General features: G+C 47.8%; 1 protein-coding gene and 1 long non-coding RNA gene across 2 annotated transcripts; one reads left to right on the top strand and one right to left on the bottom strand.

The window, feature by feature from the left end:
* Positions 1-1,047: 1,047 nt before the first annotated feature.
* On the bottom strand, positions 1,048-18,933 carry LOC102563103 (carboxypeptidase A1). Its single transcript, XM_006265131.3, has 11 exons — positions 18,869-18,933; positions 16,273-16,354; positions 14,377-14,511; positions 13,325-13,423; positions 12,203-12,304; positions 8,920-9,021; positions 8,421-8,531; positions 6,696-6,786; positions 4,480-4,679; positions 2,973-3,057; positions 1,048-1,235 (listed from the first exon to the last, which is right to left on the bottom strand). The coding sequence occupies exons 1-11, from the start codon at positions 18,931-18,933 to the stop codon at positions 1,048-1,050; spliced, it is 1,260 nt and encodes a 419-aa protein (XP_006265193.1).
* Positions 2,476-11,806, top strand: LOC109283190 (uncharacterized). The gene is made up of 3 exons (XR_002090283.2): positions 2,476-5,548; positions 6,992-7,107; positions 8,903-11,806. It is a non-coding gene; the product is annotated as an uncharacterized LOC109283190 (long non-coding RNA).
* Positions 18,934-20,432: the final 1,499 nt, after the last annotated feature.

Raw genomic sequence — 20,432 nt, 5'->3', positions numbered from 1 at the left:
AGCCACAAATTGTTAGAGAGCAGGTTCAGGCTGGACATCAGGAGACATTACTTTACAGGTAGGGGAATGGGCCCCCAAGGGAGGTGGTGCTCCTTCAAGAGGAGGCTGGACAGATATTTGGCTGGGGTGTTATGGCCGTGGCACCCGTTCCTGCCCAGGGCAGGGGGTCGGACCTGATGATCTGTTTAAGTCCCTTCCGACCCTAAGCACTATGAAACTATGACACTTATGTCCTATCCCCAGTAAAAAGGCAGAAATGGCCTAGCCACGAGCAGAATTCTTCCTCTTCCCTTCACAGCCTTCGTGGACTCTGACAGCCCTATTGCAGTACAACAATGCTACTTAAGACACTGATCTCTTCTTCAAGGAGTTCGGCCCAAGAGGTAAAACAGAGGGTAGACTTCCTCCAAAGGTAAGTGGGAAGGATGTGGGAAGAAGGTAGCATGGCTGTGCCATAAAAACCCACAGAACAGATGGAAATAAATCTAGTGTTGGCAATTCTTAAGACCTGCTTTCTTTCAAGAACCTGCCATCTTTGTGCCGAGGCCTACATGGTTAAAACCACAGCGGATGCAACTCTCTATAATGACCTGTATTTGCACTGATGACTGCAACAAATAGTGACCCTCTGCTTTGAAAGTTGGAGAGTTAGGGGGTGACCTTTTTGGCAGGCATGCCACAAATGAGTCCTACACCTCCCTGGGTGGTGCTCTGATCCCCTTCTGCCCAATCTCCTGCTCTGCTTTTTGCTTCCTGATCTATCTGTTGTTGTGCTGCCTCCCTTCCCTGATCTGTCGTATGCCAGAGGCTGTCCGTGGCAGTCGTGCTGCCGTTTGGCCAACCCTAGTTTAGAGGATGACGTGTAGGGAGTGACTGAGAGGCAGAACCTCGTAAAGTTAGCGATCTTTGTATTGGGGAAGGGGTGGTGAGAGACCATACTCTTCTTCCTTCATTTGTATATATTTATTGCATTTTTCTCCAGCAAACCTCTAGCATTTTTCTCTGGGTGTTTCTAGAGAAGTCAGCAAGTTCTGAGTCTGTTTCGTTCTAATAAGGATGGTCCCGCGCATGCTCCATGATGACCATCAGCGCCTTCCATGTCTCCTGAGCAGTGGGGATGATCTGGTTGGCAGGGAGCATGAACCCATAGCGGCCAGCGTCCCGCAGCTCAAATGTGAAGGAGTACTTAATGCCCTGGTTGTAAGTCCAGTCAATGGTTCCACCGCTGGCTTGATCTAAATTCAGGAAACACCATCCAAACAGAAGCAAGTGACTACTCATCCTGAATGTATCCTGTTTGCTGGTACTTACCAGAAGTGTAGAGCGAAAGGGCCAGTTCTGAGCAATATTACATGCAACAATATCCTTGCTAAGAGACACTGTCTTACAGCAAATGAATAAAACAATACAAAGAGTCTCCTCATTGACACCACATCCAATGAACAAACTATGGAGCATGAATTCAAACTTGGCTGCTGACCCAAATACCCAAAGTGCAAACTCCTGAAAACGTTAGGATGTTTGCCTCGGGTAACTTAATGAACTATGCTAGGTTTTTTGTTGTGCCCATGTGGGTCTAAGGACATAGAAAGGCAAAGTGATGAAGGTTGACTGCACCCAGAAGCTTGCTAAGAACTTTTTTATAGCTGCTCAGTTAGTCTAATAAAATATATCACATCGATTTTAAGGAACTATGCCACTTTTCCAGAGGAAGCTCATAGGAGCATAGGAAAGTAGGGCTGGAAGTTAGATTTTACCTTTCTCACTTGCAAAGCATGTAGCTGTCTCCAGCAAACCCGCTCTTAAGTGCAGAGGAATGGAGAAATCAGGCCTCAAATTTAATTGGTGGATTAAAGATAATGATTAAAATACTGGAGACATTGGCTGTGCCCTTCTAAAGGGTAGGTTCTGCTATAATCATCAGTTATGACCTTTAATGCAAGAGTCACTGTGTGAAATGCCCCGGCTGCTTTTACACAGGAGGCCAGAGCTGATGACCAAAGCGACCTCTCTTGCCTTGAAAATTTCTTTTGTGGTCATAACGTGTTATAAGAGTGCTTGCTGCAGTATCTGAGAGAGCAAGTAGATCTCACGCCGGCAGCACCATTAGCCAGATGGTTTATGAAGGCCGGGTTGCCTTATTTTGCAACCTCAGCTTGTGCCCTCAGTGGAAGGCCAGGTGCAGTCTGTGCTTGCTGTGCTTCTTCCTGAGCCAAATTATGGTGACTGAATGATTATCCTTGAATATACTTGCAGTGCATTAGCATTCAGTGCTGACTACAACCCAAGCACTGCATTTCCTCACCTACACATGCACCCTTTTCCCACAAAATCAGCCTCCCAATATTGGGGTACATCTATTAAATGTAGAAGGTGCTCTCCTTTTTAATGGTCTTGATGTTCTACTAATCAAGCTAACCTTTCTTAGGACAACTTTGCTGTTTGTTAACTGCTCCTGGTCTCTCTTTCTCTCTCTTTCCTCCTGTTTTGCAACCCTGGAAGCTCTTTCTTTAGTTCTCTTCAAAATCCTAGATCCACCCATGGAGACCAGCCTTCGTGTGAGGGTTTTGGCTTTAGTTCGGCAGTGTCCTGCTCTGGACAGCCAAAACTCTGGGGGGGGAAAAAATTTCCCCCCTACTTCCTTCTGCTTTTTTAAAACAAGCTGCATACTATATTATGGGATGTTATATGCAAGAACATACAGTAGTTTCCAGTAGCAAAGAGGAGGTTCAGCGTGGCGGTCAGGATTGATTCATTATAGGCAGAATTCATAGTTGATCCAAAGCCACGGTCAGGTATTTGATGGGACGTCCCTGCACTTTATAATGTCTTGCGTGATTGCTGATATCCCCGCCCCAGGAGCACTGTCATCTTTGGCCTACAGACTTGTGTGGCGACTGTAACTCACTCCAGAGTGGTTGTGCTCTCCCCCATAATAGCTGGAGGGACCTTCGTTGTCCCCAGTAACTTACAGATGGTGGTGATGATGCTGCCGTATCTGTAGCTGGTCCCATACAGGGAAGACAGGGCGGTGACTGCAGCTGTAGCAATGCTGTCCTGGAATGAAAGAGAAAGGGGAGGACAATGAGCTTGGCGAAGCTAATGGATGGAGAGGATGTGGACTGGAGCAGGAGCCCAGGGCTGGGGAAGAGGTTCTTACAGCTTCTCCACTTTTGCTTGGGTGAGGTGGGAGGGAGACTAAGGATGAAGACTCAAAGGGCTGTGAAGATATATGACGGATTAGAGTGCCCTGCAGGACTCCTTCCCTACAGCTTTATGGACCTTCCCTTCCCATGCTCTATTCCCCATCTCGAGACCTTTCCCGCAGCAGAATTGGAGACCTCCCTAGCTTCCCTTTGTCCTGCAACCTGACTCTGATACATGCTACACTATCCCATAGGGCTTTGCCTACACTGCCCTTCAGTCCCGGTGCCTGGAGCACGGCTCTTTTTGCTCAGCACAGAAGACACATTATTGTTCCCTGTTGATCGACTCTGCAGCAGTTGAACTGGACTGAACACCCGTTGGCACCTACAGCCTATCTGATGCATATGCACAAGTTTTAAAAGCCTCTGGTCTATGCCGTTCTTTTTATTCCCCCCCCCCATCCTAAAAAATGTAATAAAGGAATTTGATTTCAAAGAAAAGGCTGATGAAAAGACAGCAGAAACTGAGGCAGAGTAAGTAGGGTGTTGGAACAGAGGGTTCACTCTTTTCTGACCAATACTGAGCACCTAAACATCTCTTCTACCTTTCCAGGTAGAGAGAGCTATAATAGATGCATGGGCTAGACTCCAGCAGACAGGTCTGAGAGAGACTTGGTGGAAACCAAAACCGCGACTCCAAGAGCTATCCAAGATAGTTGGATCTGCTCGCTGGAATAAAGGAGGATATCTGTTTGCTGCAACAGTAGTAAGGCTATTATGCTTTCTGCAATTGAGCCATTAGAAGACAACACTGATGACATGAAATACCAGGATGCTAAAGCTGTATTCATAGATGTTAGGGTCGGAAGAGACCTCAATAGATCATCGAGTCCGACCCCCATTTGTATTCTGCAGATGGGATGTGGTGCTGGTCCCCTGTTTCCTTGTCTCTTCCTTCAGTGCAATCCTGTTAGTTGAGCCTTTCCCCTCACCACTCTGGCTGGGTCATTTGTATCTTCAACCAGTTGCCCTAGATTTTTGTAACTGGTTCATTATATTCCCAGAGCCACTCCAAAATCTGCTGCAGCAGGTGCAGTGGTACCTGATGAGTGAGGGCAAAGAGGCCTTTGACCCCCAAGTAGCTGGCTGTGCGTATATAAACAGAAAAGGGGATGTGGGTCTAGAGAAGGAGAAAATATCTATAAACGAGGTAAAGGGGTTTGGGATCAGTCTGGTTAGTGAGTGACCCCAGGAGACTAAACACCACTCGGGTCCCCCTTAGAAACACAAAACCCCATGTTTAAGAGTCTCCAAAGTGGGTCGTCTGTCTTACCAATTCCTTTTGGTTAGGAACTGGGGTTTTGGTGTAGCCATAAGGATACAAGAGGAGCTGAGAGTAGCTGTGGATGGAGATGAAGGCTTTGATGTTTCCATGCTGCTTCACAAAGTCCACGATGGCTTTCACCTCAGGCTCTGAGTTGGCGTGGGGGCCATGGTAAGTCTCGGAGCAGGGGTTCCTACTGGATCCAAGCCCTGCAGAGGAGGAAATAATATTTTTGCTTCAAAAGCACGCAGCGTGAGAATGATGACTTTATTCTTCAAAGAGAGCATGACTGGGTGGCTCAAAGGTTTAGCAGCAGTGGAGAGTTTTCCATCTCTAGGACTGAGCTACTTGAAACGAACTCTCTTCCCATCTACCTACTGCTTGGTATGGGACATGAATATGGGGCCTTCTCCTAGCTGTTCCCATAACTTGGGAACAGGCCTCCCTCTCTGGCAAAACAGAAAGGCCAAGGATCAGGTGGGTTGTGGCATCTGAACTCTCTTCTCCCACTGAGAGAGAGTTTCTGCAGGAAACTGTAGTGACAGAAATGGACCTGATCACCTGGCCATCTCTGCTCTGACAGATGTGGAGGGGGGTCACTGTCTGGGGCTGCCAATCCAGCCCCTTTATGTCCCTTGGGACATTGCCCAGACTCAACAGAGAGGTGATGCTAGAAGGCAATTTGTAAGCTGCTATGTAGGGTGGGTGTAAAGGGATATATCCACAGACTGTTCCTGTGAGTGGCTTCTATGGTGCAAGGACGCCTGTCTGAGTGAGAAGCGCTGAAAGGACACTAAAAAGAGGTTACTGCTAACTCTGGGGAGAATGCAATGCTGTATTGGACCAGCCACTGGAAGAAGGTGTCTCTATGCCCTCTTCCATGAACATGAATCCTGTTTAAATGAAACTTAAAAATCAATGTCCTTTCTTCCAGGACTGGGTCTGGCTGCACTCCCCTACCCAGGATATAGCCACAAGGTCATACAACAAAGATTGTGCACAGAAGCTGAGAGAGAAACAAATTGTCCAGGCCCAGAGAGCTTGCCTGGGGCCGCAAGGAGCAGCAGCGAGGGATGTGGTACGCAGCACACCCAATGCACCTGGCGCTCATGGGGGAAAGCTACTGCAGACCCTGCAGCCGCGGTTCTCAATCTTGTTAGACTCGAGGCACCCCTTGGAGTTTGCCAACTCTGTTTTCATTTGCATTTTTGACTATGGAAGAAGAGTAGGGCAATTTTTCTGTTGCAAAAAAAAGACCCCATCGACTCAGAGTATTTTGAACACTGTGGATTCCTATTTGAAATCTCTGTGTTGATCTTGTGAATTGTGTTTGCACGCCTAGCAGTGCTCACAATGTGTCTCATTCCATCTGTCTCCCCCTTCCACAGCACCCTTGAAAGGATCTCCAGGCACCCCAGGGTGCCATAGTACACTGCTCGAGAATCACTAGTCTACCGACCGGGTTGATTGGACACCACTTCTTTGCACCCACTGGGGTCAGACACATGGACACCCAGAAGAGGGAGCTAGCCATGTACCTAGAGCACTGTTGGCTTTCAATACCTCTGGGATTTAAGGCAGGTCTTAAGCCCGTAGGCCTGCTGGATCTATCCACGGGCCTGGGCTGCACTGTTGCCCATCGTTGTTCCCCTGAAGCAGCACGTTATATCTAGCAACCATGGCAGGGGCTTTGGAGATACTACTGGGCCCCATTCTTCTCAGATTTTATCTAAGACCGATTTTTCTTTTTCCTCCTCTTTTATCAAACTGCCCCAAGACTGTCCTTTCACTGGGTAGTTCATGTGTCCCATCCCTCCCGTGAGGCTAGTTGGGTACTAGGTTGGACTATACCAGGGACTGGACATGGTTTAGGTCCCACTAGTGTTTTCTAGGCCTTTTTGCTTGGGGAAAAAATTCCCTGGCCATGCCCCAAGCATCCCCCACTTTCCCATTTGCTTTTTACCCAGGAGCTTCCTTAAAGGCACTATCTGCCATGGCCCAGAGTGGATAAGGAGAACAGATCCCGCCATGCTGGCCAGAGGTGGGAAGAGCTGACTCCAAAGCAAGACAAGAAACTCCTTTATTTCCAAGGGCCAAAAAGCACTGCCTCTGTTGCACTCCTAGCCAGTGGGACCTCAAGATAAAGCCAAATGTGGTTAAACCCTTGGCTTGGCACTTCATCCCAAGAGCATCCACTTGAATTCCCTTGAGGAGGCAAATCTTACCTCCAAATCCTGCATCCCAGTTCCTGTTGGGGTCCACACCTCTGCAGGAAGATCCAGCATTGATGGATCGGGTCTTCCGCCACATGCGGTTCTGGAAGCATAAAGTGGTCTTAGTGGAGTCCTTTGTCAGTGGGCCCCCCCAGTCCTCATCTCTACCAGTCTTTTGTGCTACTTTCCCCCCTGGCTAACAGCACCTCCTTCCAGGGCTAGTTGATTGTGCAGTACCGGTAGGGCAGAAAGGTTCAAAGCCTGTTGTCTAGACATAGAGGGGCCTCATTCTGCTCTTATTTTTGCAGGAGTATAATGTAAAGCCGAGAGAGAAGAGCAGTGCCGAGGATAAAACAGTGGACCAGAACGCAAGAGATGTGGGCTCTGTTCCCGGCTCTGCCACTGATCAGCTGGGAAAAGCTGGGTAAGTTGTTTCCCCTCCATTTCCCCGCTGCCCGCAACCATCCGTGTGTTGCCTGTCTTGTCTTTCTGCAAACTCTTTAGGCTATATGTCACCTCTCTGTGTCCAAATAGCACCCAGCCCCCTGGGACCCTGATCTTAGTTGGCATTTCCAAATGTCCATACTCCCAATATCAGATAGCGCCAATGAGGAAAACAAGGTCCGCACAACCAGGATATGTCAAGACCTTACCCGTTTTCAGGTGCATTTGCCATGTTAGCCCAGTTCACAAGCTCCTGGCAATTACAGATCGATTTCCTGAGCCAGCTAGTTCCCATTACATCTATTTTGGTGCCACGCAGCAAGTTCTTCCATGTCAAGAATAAGACGAGCTCTTGAGCTTCTGCTAGATTTCATGCTGCCTCCCCCCAGCTGCGATCATGGCCAACCGCATAAAGTACCCCTTCTTCCATAGGAATAAGGTGGTGGAGGATCGGGAGCCTTGACCATTTGTAGACGTGCTTACTGTTTTCTAAACCATGTTAAATGATTCACATCACACCGTTCCAACCAAATTCCTATCAGATTAAGGGTTAATAGACTATCATTGACCATCACAACAAGGGATGCTGGCTGTACATAGGCAATACATTTGCGAGCCCCTTAACGGACTCCATTTGCATCCTCTGTGTGTGAGTTTATGTGTACTTAGGAGGTGATAATAAGCCTGTTTAAGCACTGCTACATAGTTGTAATCCTACTGACAGCTATCTAAAGTGCTGCTCCAGAAGCCATAATGGGTGCCATTGACCCAATAATGGTGAGGTGTTGTTGGCACTTTTGACTTTATAAAGGTGTTACTTTGTGCCTGATAGGCTCTGTTGTGTTGCAAAAACCCAACTGAGTTTCCCTTGCAGGGATTGATATTTGCAATGCTTATCTGAGTTTCTAAGGACTGTTTTTCCTAAAGCAACACCGTATATACATGTTAATTAATACAGTTTAAATGGCCTAATTTGGACTGCCCTTGTCTGCGTTAACTTTAATCTTCATTCAATGAGGATTAGTTCATTTGCACTGGAGCCAATTTTAATTCGGACAGTAAATGTCCACATATACGTAGTAATAGCAGTAGTACAGATTAGACCTAGAACAACATGATATCAATAAACGGCCCTTGAGAGCACTCAGGGAGTTTCAGGAAACCCTCTTCTTACTCCACATCCACTTCCCACCCATGAATTTGCTTCGCCAAAGTCCCGAATTAGAGATCTTGACATTATCATAATACCCAGCAAAGCCTGGGGGGAGGAAAGGGAGGGGTGGGGGGGAATACCTGGGTGTGGGTGAAAACGAAGCCATCGGGGTTGGTGATGATTTCCAGGAAGATGTCCATTTTATCCAGAATGGCGGTCAGAGATTCATCTTTGCCATAATCACTGATGATCTGAACAAGGCCAAGACACCCTCAGGCATAAGTGCGTTAATGATGTGAGTGCTGTGCCTCGCTGCACATGCAGAGCCAAGCCCTCGGCTGGAGTAACTCGACCTCGTTCCATTGATTATGTCTTTTATAGCAGCTGAGGCCCATTATCCCTTGATGACTGCAACCCTTGAAGCCATGAAGTTTGTCATGGCTGTTTCATTAGAGCAGGGTGCTTACGGTAGCCCCTTATGCCAGCCCTCCATTCCTGCCTCTTTCAGGGCCAAATCTTATTCAGTTGACCTCACCAACCCTTAACTGGGTGAGTGTGTTAATCCCCACCAAGCCAAAGGCATCCCAGCCTTGCAAGCAAAACCCTCTTTCTTCATTTCTAGGGATGCGGGGATGGTACCTTCTTTGCAAACCAGACTCCGGTGGCCTGAGTGACCCATTCCCGAGAGTGGATGCCGGTGTCAATCCAAATCGCTGGGCGGTTGGGTCCTCCCGTGCTGAACTACGTGGGAAAGGACAAATGCACAGGAGTTAGTTTCTGCTCCTCCGTCGTTTCCTGGCCCAGAGCTGAATGCTGCTGGGCTCTCTTGTTGCAGTACCTAGACAACCCCAGCCATTTCCATGCCTCAGATGTCCCTTCCCCACCCTCCCTTTTTTTTTAAATGCCACTGTGTCAAGGAACTCACTTCACGTGCTGTATTTTTCACACATAACATGCATCTTTCCCCTCCAAAGTCAGCTACCCCAAATTAGGATGTGCATATTAAGCAAGGAAGTTGATTTTCTGCCCAGAATAGACATTTCTTCCTTTGATTTCTGCTTCGCAGTACAGCAGCTGTTGCATTGCTATTCAAGCACCCAAGGGAGTCATGTGACTTAATGGCTTATTGCTCTTCACTCCAGAGGTATTAATGATCAGCAATCCTTTTTTAATGGTCTTGATGTTCCACTAATCAAGCTAACCTAGCTAAGGGTAATTTTGCTGTCTGCTAGCAGCTCCTGGTTTATCTCCTTCTATTTCACAGCCTTGGAGACTCTTTAGCTCTTTTCAAAATCATAGATCCACCCGTGAAGACCAGTCTCCAGCAACAGCTAGGGTGTCAAGAAGCATGAGTGATCTCTGTCCTAACTCCAGCCCTACCTCTGAAAAACCCTTTTTTTCCCTTCATTCTGCCTTTCAAAAACAAGCTGCATAAAATATTCAGTAGCATGTTGCATCTGAGAAAATACAGAAGATCTATTTTCCCTTATATAGGCCCCATCAACCATAATGACTAGACCTTATGGTGCTTTACAGATACGTTGCTTAGCTCTTCACTCACTGCTGAAAAACACCTGCCTCTTGATTGGAATATGACAACACTACTGGATCGTAGGCATTAATGGAAATGAATGTGGTGGGGGATTTGGATGGACCCCAGTTAGGTTTTGGCTCCTGGATCAGAGTTGACAAGCCTACTTTTGCAAAATTATCTTGTGTGATCTTTCATGATCACAGGTAGTCAGGAATAGAGCTGTGCAAATGCCACACGTCCCAGTTTGCTGGTTGCACCACAAAAATCAGGGGGAGTGAGTTGTTTCTGAGGCAAGCCAAAATGAAATTCTTTAAAAGAAATCAGTCAATCAAGAAATAACCTTGTTTTGACTCAGGTGAAATGTTTGCTCTAAACTGAAATGAAATGTTTTCTTTTGGTTTTGGTATCCAGGTTGTACCTGTATTGGTCTGGAGGCAAAAGGAATCGCAACCCGTGCTCGAGGTGATATCTTGCATTATTAGACCAACTAGATTTTTGCAAAAAACTTTCTTTAATGAAAACATCCAGTTGGCCTAATAAAAGATATCACCTCTCCCACAGGTTCTGATTCCTTTCCTTTGTTTTTCACTTTTTAAAAAATTGTAATAGAATAGAAGCGCCTTTCAAAATGCAATGCCATGTTGCAGCAAATGCTGCAGTATTTTTGTTTTTTAACAAGTTAAAATAAAATTTGGACACGTTCAGAACTTTTTCCTGACATTTTTAACAGAACAGTTTGCCAACATGGATGTGAAGTTGTCTCGTGCTTTGGTTGGCCTGAATCTGAATTTTACATCATTTTTGCCTGGAATTTTTTTTTTTTTTTTTTTGCCTGGCAATCATTTTTGCCTGGAAAATTTCACCACTTCTCATCTAGACTTTAGCTTTTTTCTCCTTAGTTTTTTTTCTCCAAAACGTGGCCTTTCCAGCAGCCCTCTGCCCTCTAACATCTGGCTGGGGCATCGGCTTAGCACTGAGTCAGCTGGAATGACCAAGTCGTACAGGTGACGGGAAAACTGGTGTTGAAAGGGGCTTTTCCAACAACAGTATAAGACTTTGTCAACCAGAAGGAAATTTTCAAAAGCAAACTTGTTTTGTCCAAATATTTTTGTTTTAACAAAAACTATAAAAATTCAAAAGAAAATGTTTCCTTCGGTCTACATTTTTTCAAAGGAAAATATCACTTTCTCACCAGCTCGCTGGTGAACAACACAGCTCTTCCACCTGCGTATGGACTCATTCCCGTACAGCATAGTAGACGGGTCCATCATGAAGTACACTCTGTCCCCCACAACTTGACAGAGGGCATTGAGAATAATTGCAATATTTGGTGGTAAAGAACAGCTGGGAAGAGGCAGAAACCAAGTTGGGTAAATGTGCTTTGCAGGGGTATTTGGGAAGCAGATGTTGCCTGTTAACCAGCCCTGTCCAGTGGTTATCAAAGTTCAGTGCTGTCTTCTCAATACCTTTATGAAGGGGTCTGCCTTCCAGCTGCATCGTCCCCTTTACACCTCCTGCCCCCCATTTTGATTCCTGGTTCATTTAACGTTAAAAACCTGGGATTGATAGCAACATATCTGTCCAGGCAGCAGTGCCAGAGTCAACTGACTTCATGGCTCATGATAATCTACCTGATTCCTTCTCAACTTTTCAGTCCATGAGTGTGAACAGCCCCCTCTCCTTTTTAATGGTCTTGATTTTCTGCTAATCAAGCTAGCCTTTCTTCTGCAAGTCTGCTAATCTGTTAGCTGCCCGTGGTAATGTAACTTCTACTTCACAGCCCTGCAAACAGTTTTTAACTCTAGCTAGAAACATGAACTCAGGTGTGGAAATAACTGTTAGTGAAGCATTGGTTGCACTGACGAGGTGCTCCAGAAGGCTAGATTTTGTTTTATGAATCTGAAAAAGAGATGTCCATTTAATTCTAATGGCTGCAGGACTAATGAAACAGCGTCTTTTGATTATTTCTTGTCTAGTTGGGGGTTTTTTATGCATAATATATGGTATAGCAAATGGATGCACATTCCAATAAAATTATATTTGGTTTTGCCTCAATCTTAAATAATACTGCCCCAGGCCCTTAGCATATAAGCAAATATTCTAGTTTCTCTGTAAATTGATAAAAATGTGTTGTGTTATGTGATGGCACCCCATGCCATCTCCACCCCACCCCTTGTCAAAATCCTAGATCCACCCAGGCTGCCTTCTCTTTATGCCCAAGGTGTCAGCAGGGTTATGCTGAAGATGGAGACGTGCACATTGACCCTGTGTGCTCACACCTTGCACCTGAGTGATGGTCAGGAATGACTGTATGGAGGGTAATAGAGCCTCCTGGTGCAAATCAGTGAGATCCAAATCCACCCCCAAGTGCGTCTCTTGTGGCTTTACCTTCAAGACATTGAGTGGGAGGCCCTCCGATGAGTAACCAATCTCTATTTTGCTGACCAGGTTTGGCCTCTCGGCTACCAGCAAGTCCATGAAGTCGTAGATCTGGTGCATAAAGAGAACAGCGAGATTAGGGCTAATGCACAGAGTAGGAGCAGGCTGGGACAAACCTGTGAAGTTCCTGAGCAGCCTCTTCTTCAGGTAACCTCTGGGTTTATTACCTACCAGGCAAGCTCACCACTTCCAACCCGGTGCTCTCTGGTCCCTGATGTGCTACTTGTCTGGGGAGCTGTGGAGGGAATATCTGTTCCTTTCCTTCCTGTTCCTGCACTTCAACTACGAGCCATGTGCCGTGCCTCTGAGGGGTCCTTTACAACCAAATTACGTGATGGAGCCTTGAATGGAAACCTTCACACTTCTGTAGCTCAGCTGCTGTGCTATAACCAATCCCTGTAACCTCCAAAACATGCAATGGGGCCAGGAGATATTTCTTCTGTAGAGATCAGTGGTTCTCAACCTTTTTAGACCCAAGGCACCCCTCGGTAGACTCAGGACACTCCTTGGAAAGTGGCAGCTCTTCATTTTTACTCCATTTTTTATTATAGGAAAACAATAGATCAATTCTTCTATTGCAGAGAACTCAGAATGACTGGCTGTAGTCTGAATGTTTTTAACACTCTGGCTTCCTATTTGAAATCTCTGGGTTAATCTTGCGAGTCAAATTTGCACACCTAAAAGTGCTAACATAGTATGGTACCCCACAGTGCCCTTGCTAGGATCTCAAGGCACCCCATGGTGCCACAGCGCCGTAGTTGAGAATCGCTGGCATAAAACTTGCCACGAGTTATGGATAAGGAGCCAGAGGATGGATTGAATCCCCTGTTAAAAATTGAGGTCTCTCCTCAAAGTGTCCCAGTATCACCATAGAGCAGAGAGCCATTCCAAGGGACATCTTTCCTATAACATGAAGTATTTACCCCATAGCTTGGAGGTGCCTGGAGGTCCTGAGCACAGAGGGCCTGTTGACTAACTCCATGGTGAAGTCTAATTTCATTATCTCAACTCATCCTACCAAGACAGCCTTCCTAGGTTGTATGTCCATGGGGGAGTGTGGCCGGCTGTTACCTCGTTCAGGGTGTGGTAAGTGGCGTAGTTAAAAGTCTCCACGGAAAGGGCTCGGGAACGTTGACGAACCATCTGGGCCTTCTCATCATCCACCAGCCGCTGGAAGGGACAACGGGAGGGACATCAGTTAGGAAGGACCAGCCATACAAGGACAAAGGAGAACATGTCCTTCATATTTGGGATCAGGAAGGAATTTGACCCCACGGTTAGATCAGCATGGACTGTGGGTGTTGTCGCCTTCCTCTATAGCGGGGGGCATGGTCTTTCTTGGATCTCTTGAGCATGTTTCAACAAACTTCTTCCTGTTCTTGCAGGGGCAGGACGTTGGCAGAGCCCTCAGCCTCCTGCTTTTACCTGGGGCAAGGTTAAGGGAGTTTGTGAGGTTTGGGGCATTGTGCCCGGGACCCGTGTGTGAGGGTTGTTCCTGACATTTTTGAAGGACAAGATAAACCAGGGGTCAGCAACTACAGTCTGCACGCTGGATCCTGCCTTGTGCGGCGGCTTGGCCTAGAAGTGGTCTTCTGAGGTCCCTTCCAGCCCTGTTTTCTATGACTCTACAAACTTGCATTCATTATTGCCCCTCATAAATGGCTGAGCTTTTACTATCAATTAATATTATTGGTCCAGATCCTTGCTTGGTTCTTTTCCAAGAAATCTTTGCTCTCAGAGTCTGATCAGCTCTTCCTGTGAGCAGAGACTCAGTGGCATTAGCTTTTCATTTTGCTGGCAAAACTTTAGTTAGGCTTTGCTGAATCTGGCTCTTGAGAAGACTAACTTGCTATGCAATCTGCTTTTTGATTCACCGTCTGGGCCTCAAAGCTATGGGTCAAATTCTGCTCTCGGTTACACACTTGTGCACCCCTTCTCTGTAGCAGCAACATGTGAGAAGACAGACCATGAATGCCTCCTCCAGCCCGCTGCCACTGCCCAAGTGTGACTGAGAGTCCAGCAATGAAATAAATACCCCAAAGGTCCACAAGAAATGTCATCAGTCTCTGTGATACCAGGATCCACCCTGCTCTTGGGACCATTTCTGCAGCTCTGGCACTGACCTGTAGGTCCTTTATCAGGATGAAATACTGGATGTTGTTTTGTTCCAAGAAGACTTTGACGGCTTGGAGGCTGGTAAAAGGGACTCGTACATCCACAGGTCTTTCTGGGTGTGATGGGCTTACCCAGAAATCCAGCTGAGGAAGGGAAAAACAAGACAACCACCCCCAGCAGGGTTAGAAAATCCCGAGCACAACCACCAGTACAGGTTGGGGAGAGAGGTTCGAGGCACTTCAGCTGCACCATCACACATAGTATCGGGGCACGTTACCCCTCCATATGGTTTGACAAGGGTCTGGGGGTGAAGGAAGTTACTTACTGATGGATGGTGACTGAGCCCTTTGAGAGAAGCATGGACTGTGACCAGTGCTGTGTGATCTGCAGGTCTTTAGTTCAGGTTTGATCAGAAGGAGGAGCCAACCCCTATTTTGGATTCCAGTTTCTCTTTCTAAAGGACCAACTCTGACTTTAAAAGCCTCCAGACTCTAGGCATGGCTGGTGTGTGGGCCTGGGTCAACCCCCACCTCTAGCCTAAAGGTACAACCGCTTCTTGTGCCCTGAGTTTTACCCATAGACTCAAGGCAAAACTCAAACTATCGGCGTGCCTACATGTGCATTAATGCACTTTTCCTAATGCACATTAAATTTACTACCTCCAATATGAGGTAATAAATAAACACACGTTAGGCTGCACTCATGCAAAGTAGGACAAGTTCATGCTTTTTAGGTGATGCTAAATGCCAAGTAACCTATTTTACTGTGCATTAGCATATTAGCATGGTTTTTTATGTGCTACTTTAATGTGTAGTAGAATAGGTTACTGCGCATTAAAGTGCACGTGTATACGCACCTATAGTGGATAAATCTTCCATTTGCTTTCAGACCACACACAGCTTCTAAAGCTCTTTCAGAGGTCCATGAGTCTTATCCGACTTTTCACTGAACCTATGGACCTGAGGCACACTCATAGTGTAAAATGAAGTGTCCAGGAATTGTGGGAAGGCACTGGAGGACTATGGCAATGTGAGGCTAGCTCTCTATGCTGTCTTTGCATCCTCACTGTATCATGGGTGGCTCAGAGCCCACCTTCAACTGGTAAATGTGTTATAGCCCTGCTGTGCTCCCTTTCAAGCTGCAGAGAAGCCTTGGCAGAAGGATGCAGTGTGAGATGCCAGGGGGCTTGGGCTCAAATACGCAGGAGAAGACAGGATAGTCTGTCGCAGTCAGTGGTGTGGCATGGATCGGAGGGGGAATAGACTCAGGCCTGGGCTGCATGAGAAAACTGCTAACCTTGGGGCATGTTGTGCCTTTAAGACTTCGGTACCTAAATGAGTGGCACAGGTGCCCCTGGGTTTTTGCAGATGGGCTGTGCCATGTTGTCCGTCTAGTGGTTTTGTTGCACCAAGTAGTGATTTGGGGGGACCACCACTGAGGATGTTTTCCAAGCACCCGCATGTCTGTGGAGCAGCTGGTATCAGTTTGCTACGCGTGATGCTGGATAAATTGGCTGACGACGTCATTGACAGCTTCTCTCAAGTGATGTCTCATGATTTGTGTGCTTTGCCTGGCAACGTTCGACTTCTAGGAGTCAATAGCAAGGGGTCGGCGATTGCCACCCTTCAGCAAACCTCTGGGTGGGCATCGCGGGGCGTTCCTCACTGCATCTCCCACCCCAGTGAGGAAGCAGGAGGGGTGTGGAGAGGCCAGGGGCTACATGGGAGGGGACGAGATCAGCTTGCCAGGGTGCCAGCTTGGAGATCCTGCCCATGGAAACCAACCAGGTCAGTTCCCATGGTGCAGTTGATGCCGTCTGGGTGGCTAATCTGGAGATATTTCCCAGGGCTAAATTTATTGCACATATCCACCAAGGCCTTTCCCCATCCTTTCCTGCTCGTTACCTGTAGGTGGTCCATCGTCTCCAGCTCCCTCATCTTCTCGACCTGTGCCTCATTGGCCATGGAGATGCGGAGCACCTGGTGTCTGCAGAGAGGGAGAGACATTATGGAGGACACGCCGGCCGTGGGGAGGCAAGATGGCAGGGGGGAAAGGAAGGGTGCACAGCACTTGGGGGCAGAGCTGGAGCCGAGCTGTTTTTAGTCAGTCTCCCAATTTTCTGTCTGAAAAATCGGGAGAAAAATGTTGCTCAACTCAAACTGAAGCAGATATTTACAGATGGTTTTGATCAAAAAGGGCACCCTCCTTCCTTCCCAACTTTTATTTCAAGGCCCTTCTCATCCCTGGGGCCCAGCCTCTGGACTGGGCTGTCCACTCGTCCGGATGCAGACAGAGAAGACGATCCAATCCCTGCCTCATTGCATTGCTCCCCAAACCAAAGCTTCAGTTACACTTTCAGGTGCCTTTTTTCAATTAAAAAAAAAATTCTTTTTCTCTTAACATTTTTGCTCATTTTTTCAGCTGAAAATGCTGCACCCAAATACAAAGTCCCAAAGGTCCCGTTTGGGAAACTTCACAGTGAAACACATGGGCATTTCCCAGAGGAGAACCATCCATTTGGGAAACACCAAAGCTATTTTTGTGTCCTTTTTTTTTTCTCCTGCTGAAACTATTTGCTGGGTTTGACCTGATTTTGCCAATTAGTTTCCATCTCCCCAAACCTCCAGTTGTGGTGAATTTGCTGTTGATTGAAATCATTTTGCTTGCTCCTAGTCGTGGCACCCACCCGGCTGAGATGCGACCGGGCATCTCTGCGAGGTCTAGCAGTAGGGCGAACTCTCAGCTCCCAGATCCAAGGGCTGCTTGGAGAGATGTCGCATCTCTTGACACATGTAGGCAGGTGCCATTTTCTCCCTTGCATGTGGGGAAGGTGAAGCATAGAGATGAAAGGAAGTGCTCTGTGTCTCACTAACTGAATTGCTTGCTAGGTCTCTTGCTTCTCAGCCCTGAGACCTGAGGCTGTCCATTAATCAATCTGGTACGGACAGAGAAGACAATCCCGTCCTTGCCTCGGGGAGGAACAAGTCCTGGCAGTCAGACCTCAGTGGCAATAAGACCACAGGCATTGGAGAGACATCAGCTGGGGGTTGTTGCCCAGCATCTACTCAAGATATACAAAGGTTTGTGCTGTTTTCTCCTTTGCACAGGCAAGGGTTACCTACTCACACAGCAAGGTGCAACCCAAGATGCCCAGACCTAGCATAGCTCATTGTGAAAAAGGTTTTGGAAGGGATGTGAAACCTCCGCTGAAGGATGGTGCCCATGTCTAACCGACTGAGATCATGGGGGAGATTTCAAGGGGGAGGTGGGTACATCGAGTACCCCAACTTTTCTTAGTAAAGCATTCAAATGGGCTCCCCAGAGAAGTTGTGGAGTCTCCATCCTTGGAGGTTTTGAAGACCCGGCTAGACAAAGCCTTGGCTGGGATGAGATAGTTCGGGCTGGTCCTGCTTGGAGCAGGGGGTCGGACTAGATGTGACCTGAGGTCCCTTCCCACCCTCATTGTCTATGACTCTATGAAGCTCCCAGCTCTAGTGGAGAGATGGACTTCAGCACTGCTCTTCTTTGGTTTCTCTGAAGGAAGAGCCCTGCTTTGGTTACCCACCTGGAGAAGGAAGGTTTGAGGAGTGTTATCTGACCTTAGGTAGGATTAAACCCAGGGTGCTGGCTGTGCTCAGTGCTCGCAGGAGCCTGGCCTGAGGAGGGTGTGTGGATCTGGCTGCACTGAAGGCAGGGAGCAAGGGCAGAAGCGTGGGACCAGCCAAGCTCGGTGCGGGCAGCAGGAGAAGCCCTGGCTTCAGCCTGCGGATGGTCCATCCAGACCAGAGGTCAGCAACGTTTGTGGCCCAAGTGCCCAAAACCCTGCAACCTCAACGTGGAAGATGTTGGCGTGCCAGGGGCAGACAGTGGGGAGTCACGATGGGCCCGATCCTTGTTGTGGTAGCATGGCCCAGGCCCCTTCCCCGCTGTCCGCCCCAAGGTGCACGTGCACCTGCTGCCAGCAACGAGCCAGGCTGGGGCTCCAGACCCCGATGCAACCACTTGCAGCCTTGTGGCTGCCGGCTGCAAGCAGCCCAGGCTCTGAGCAACCTGGGCAGGGGTCTGCCAAGCAAAACGGCTCTACGCATGGAAATCCCCTGGAGAATCCCTCCTTGCAGAGCTCCCCTGGGCAGCTGCAGCGATGGAAGGAGCTCTTTGCGAGAGCTGCCCCCATAATTCAGTCCACTCTTTAAACAAACTTTTCTCCCCCGAACCCACCCCTCTTCACCCTGCCCACCCAGCACTGCTTCTTGCGGCCCCACTAGGACACTGCAGTTGCTCCCCTGGCCATCCCATTCCCATCCCTCTCGCCCTCTCCACGGGTGACCAGCAAAGCAATGCCTGTGCAAGGCAGAAAAACTCTCCCAGCTGCCGCTGGACTGGGAGGAATTGCAAGTCTGGGACCTGACACCGTCCTTTTTGTAACTCCTTTGCTCCATCGACTGGCCGAGCTGCTGAAACAGAGATCCCAACTGATTAAGCTCCCTCCCAGCTACCTACCCGACAAAGACCTCGGTGCCAAGGGCAGCTGCCAGGAGGGCTGCCAGTACCACGAGTCCCCTCATTTTCAGCAGAGCAAGGCATGCACTGAGAAATGGGGATTGACTTAGGGACGTCTTAAATACTGCTCCTGCCCTGGGGTGGCTTCTAGTGCAACCTTGCGCTGACAAGTCCTTAGATCTGGCAGCCAAGTCCTGCCATCCCCAGCTGTTCCAGTTCCCCCGACTTTGCCCCTGCCCTGTTGGAAAAGCCCTGACCTGAGCAGCTGCTCCTTGATTGATGCCTGAGAACGTGCCGCCTGGTCAGACGGCATTGCAGCAGCATTTGTCATCCCCGTGCAGGCCTGACCTCAGCATCCTCTCTTGCCTTATTCTGCAACACCAGGTCTCGTTTGCAGTAGGTGAATAGGAGGGAGCTGGGCTAGGACCAGCCACTCTGGACATTCCAGAGGCACATAAAAAGCCTCCTTGTGTGATCATCTCTGCTGATCCCTGCTCCTGTCTTCTGCTACCCAAGGGATTGAGTTTTGCAGCCAAAGGCAGTGGCTGGGTGTGTTTTGAGCTGGGGGCTGTTTTTGGAGGAAGTGCAAATGAGTGAAAGTGTCTTGTGCAACTAGAGGGGTAGTGGCACACAGCTTGGCTGCAGGTTTTCTTGAATTCGTTGGGTTCTCCAAATTTCCCTCACCTATACCCTATATTTATAGAAGGATTATTCTAAATAAATTCTCTGATTGAGTTTATTTAACTGTCTTTGTTTCACTGAAACTTTGGGGACTGAACTGAACCAGATCTCTTGTAGACTTGGAAAGTAGTAGTTAGTTGAGATTTATGTCCTTGGTCAAGTAAGTGGAAGGGTTTCTTATCTCCTGTCCTTGGCCATTGTGGAATGATGTTCAACACTGTCCTGTTTCTTCTTTACCTTAGTTTACGGTCTTCTCTGTCAAGGCTGTTCTGGGGAGGTTTTGTTATAACTTATCTAAGCGTCTTAACAAATATATATACATATTTTCCAGCAAAATAGCATCTAATACCTTTGATTACAACAATCACTACTGCTGACAAATTAAGGTAAAGCTCTGATGCAGTATATTTGAATTATTTAATGCATGGTCTTCCCTCATAATGTTGCTTTTCAGGCCACGTGCTCTGTTTAAGTGGATCTGCTTACTGGAGATGTTGCTGGCTGGAGATATTGAGGGCTTTCTTTACTTTGCTGATCCAGATGGTTGCCACATCTGCAAAGGGTCACTCTGGAGTCACTCAGAAACAGGCTGTGGGGCCTTCTGCTTCACCACACCTCTGCAGCATGGCCTATGCCCCTTGAAAATGACCAAGGCTGGCAACAGACCCCAAGTCATATGGCAGCCTGGTTGTGAGGAGAGACCACCCCTAATGCCATGATACAAGTCATCAATGAGGCTCAGAATATAGCAGGAGCCCCAGAGGGATTGGGAACTTATTGGACAGCAAAAATATTTGGGTCAGAACCCAGAGTTTGGGGGTGGGAGGGTGGGCTGAGGCCTCTTTGGCTCCAGGTTTAAGCTGAAGTTCATCAACATTTCCCA

Source organism: Alligator mississippiensis, chromosome 4 (assembly GCF_030867095.1).
Source record: "Alligator mississippiensis isolate rAllMis1 chromosome 4, rAllMis1, whole genome shotgun sequence".
In the NCBI taxonomy this organism is placed as follows: Eukaryota; Metazoa; Chordata; order Crocodylia; family Alligatoridae; genus Alligator; species Alligator mississippiensis.
Note: the sequence above shows the minus strand (reverse complement) of the source record. Positions and strands in the feature narration are given on the sequence as shown.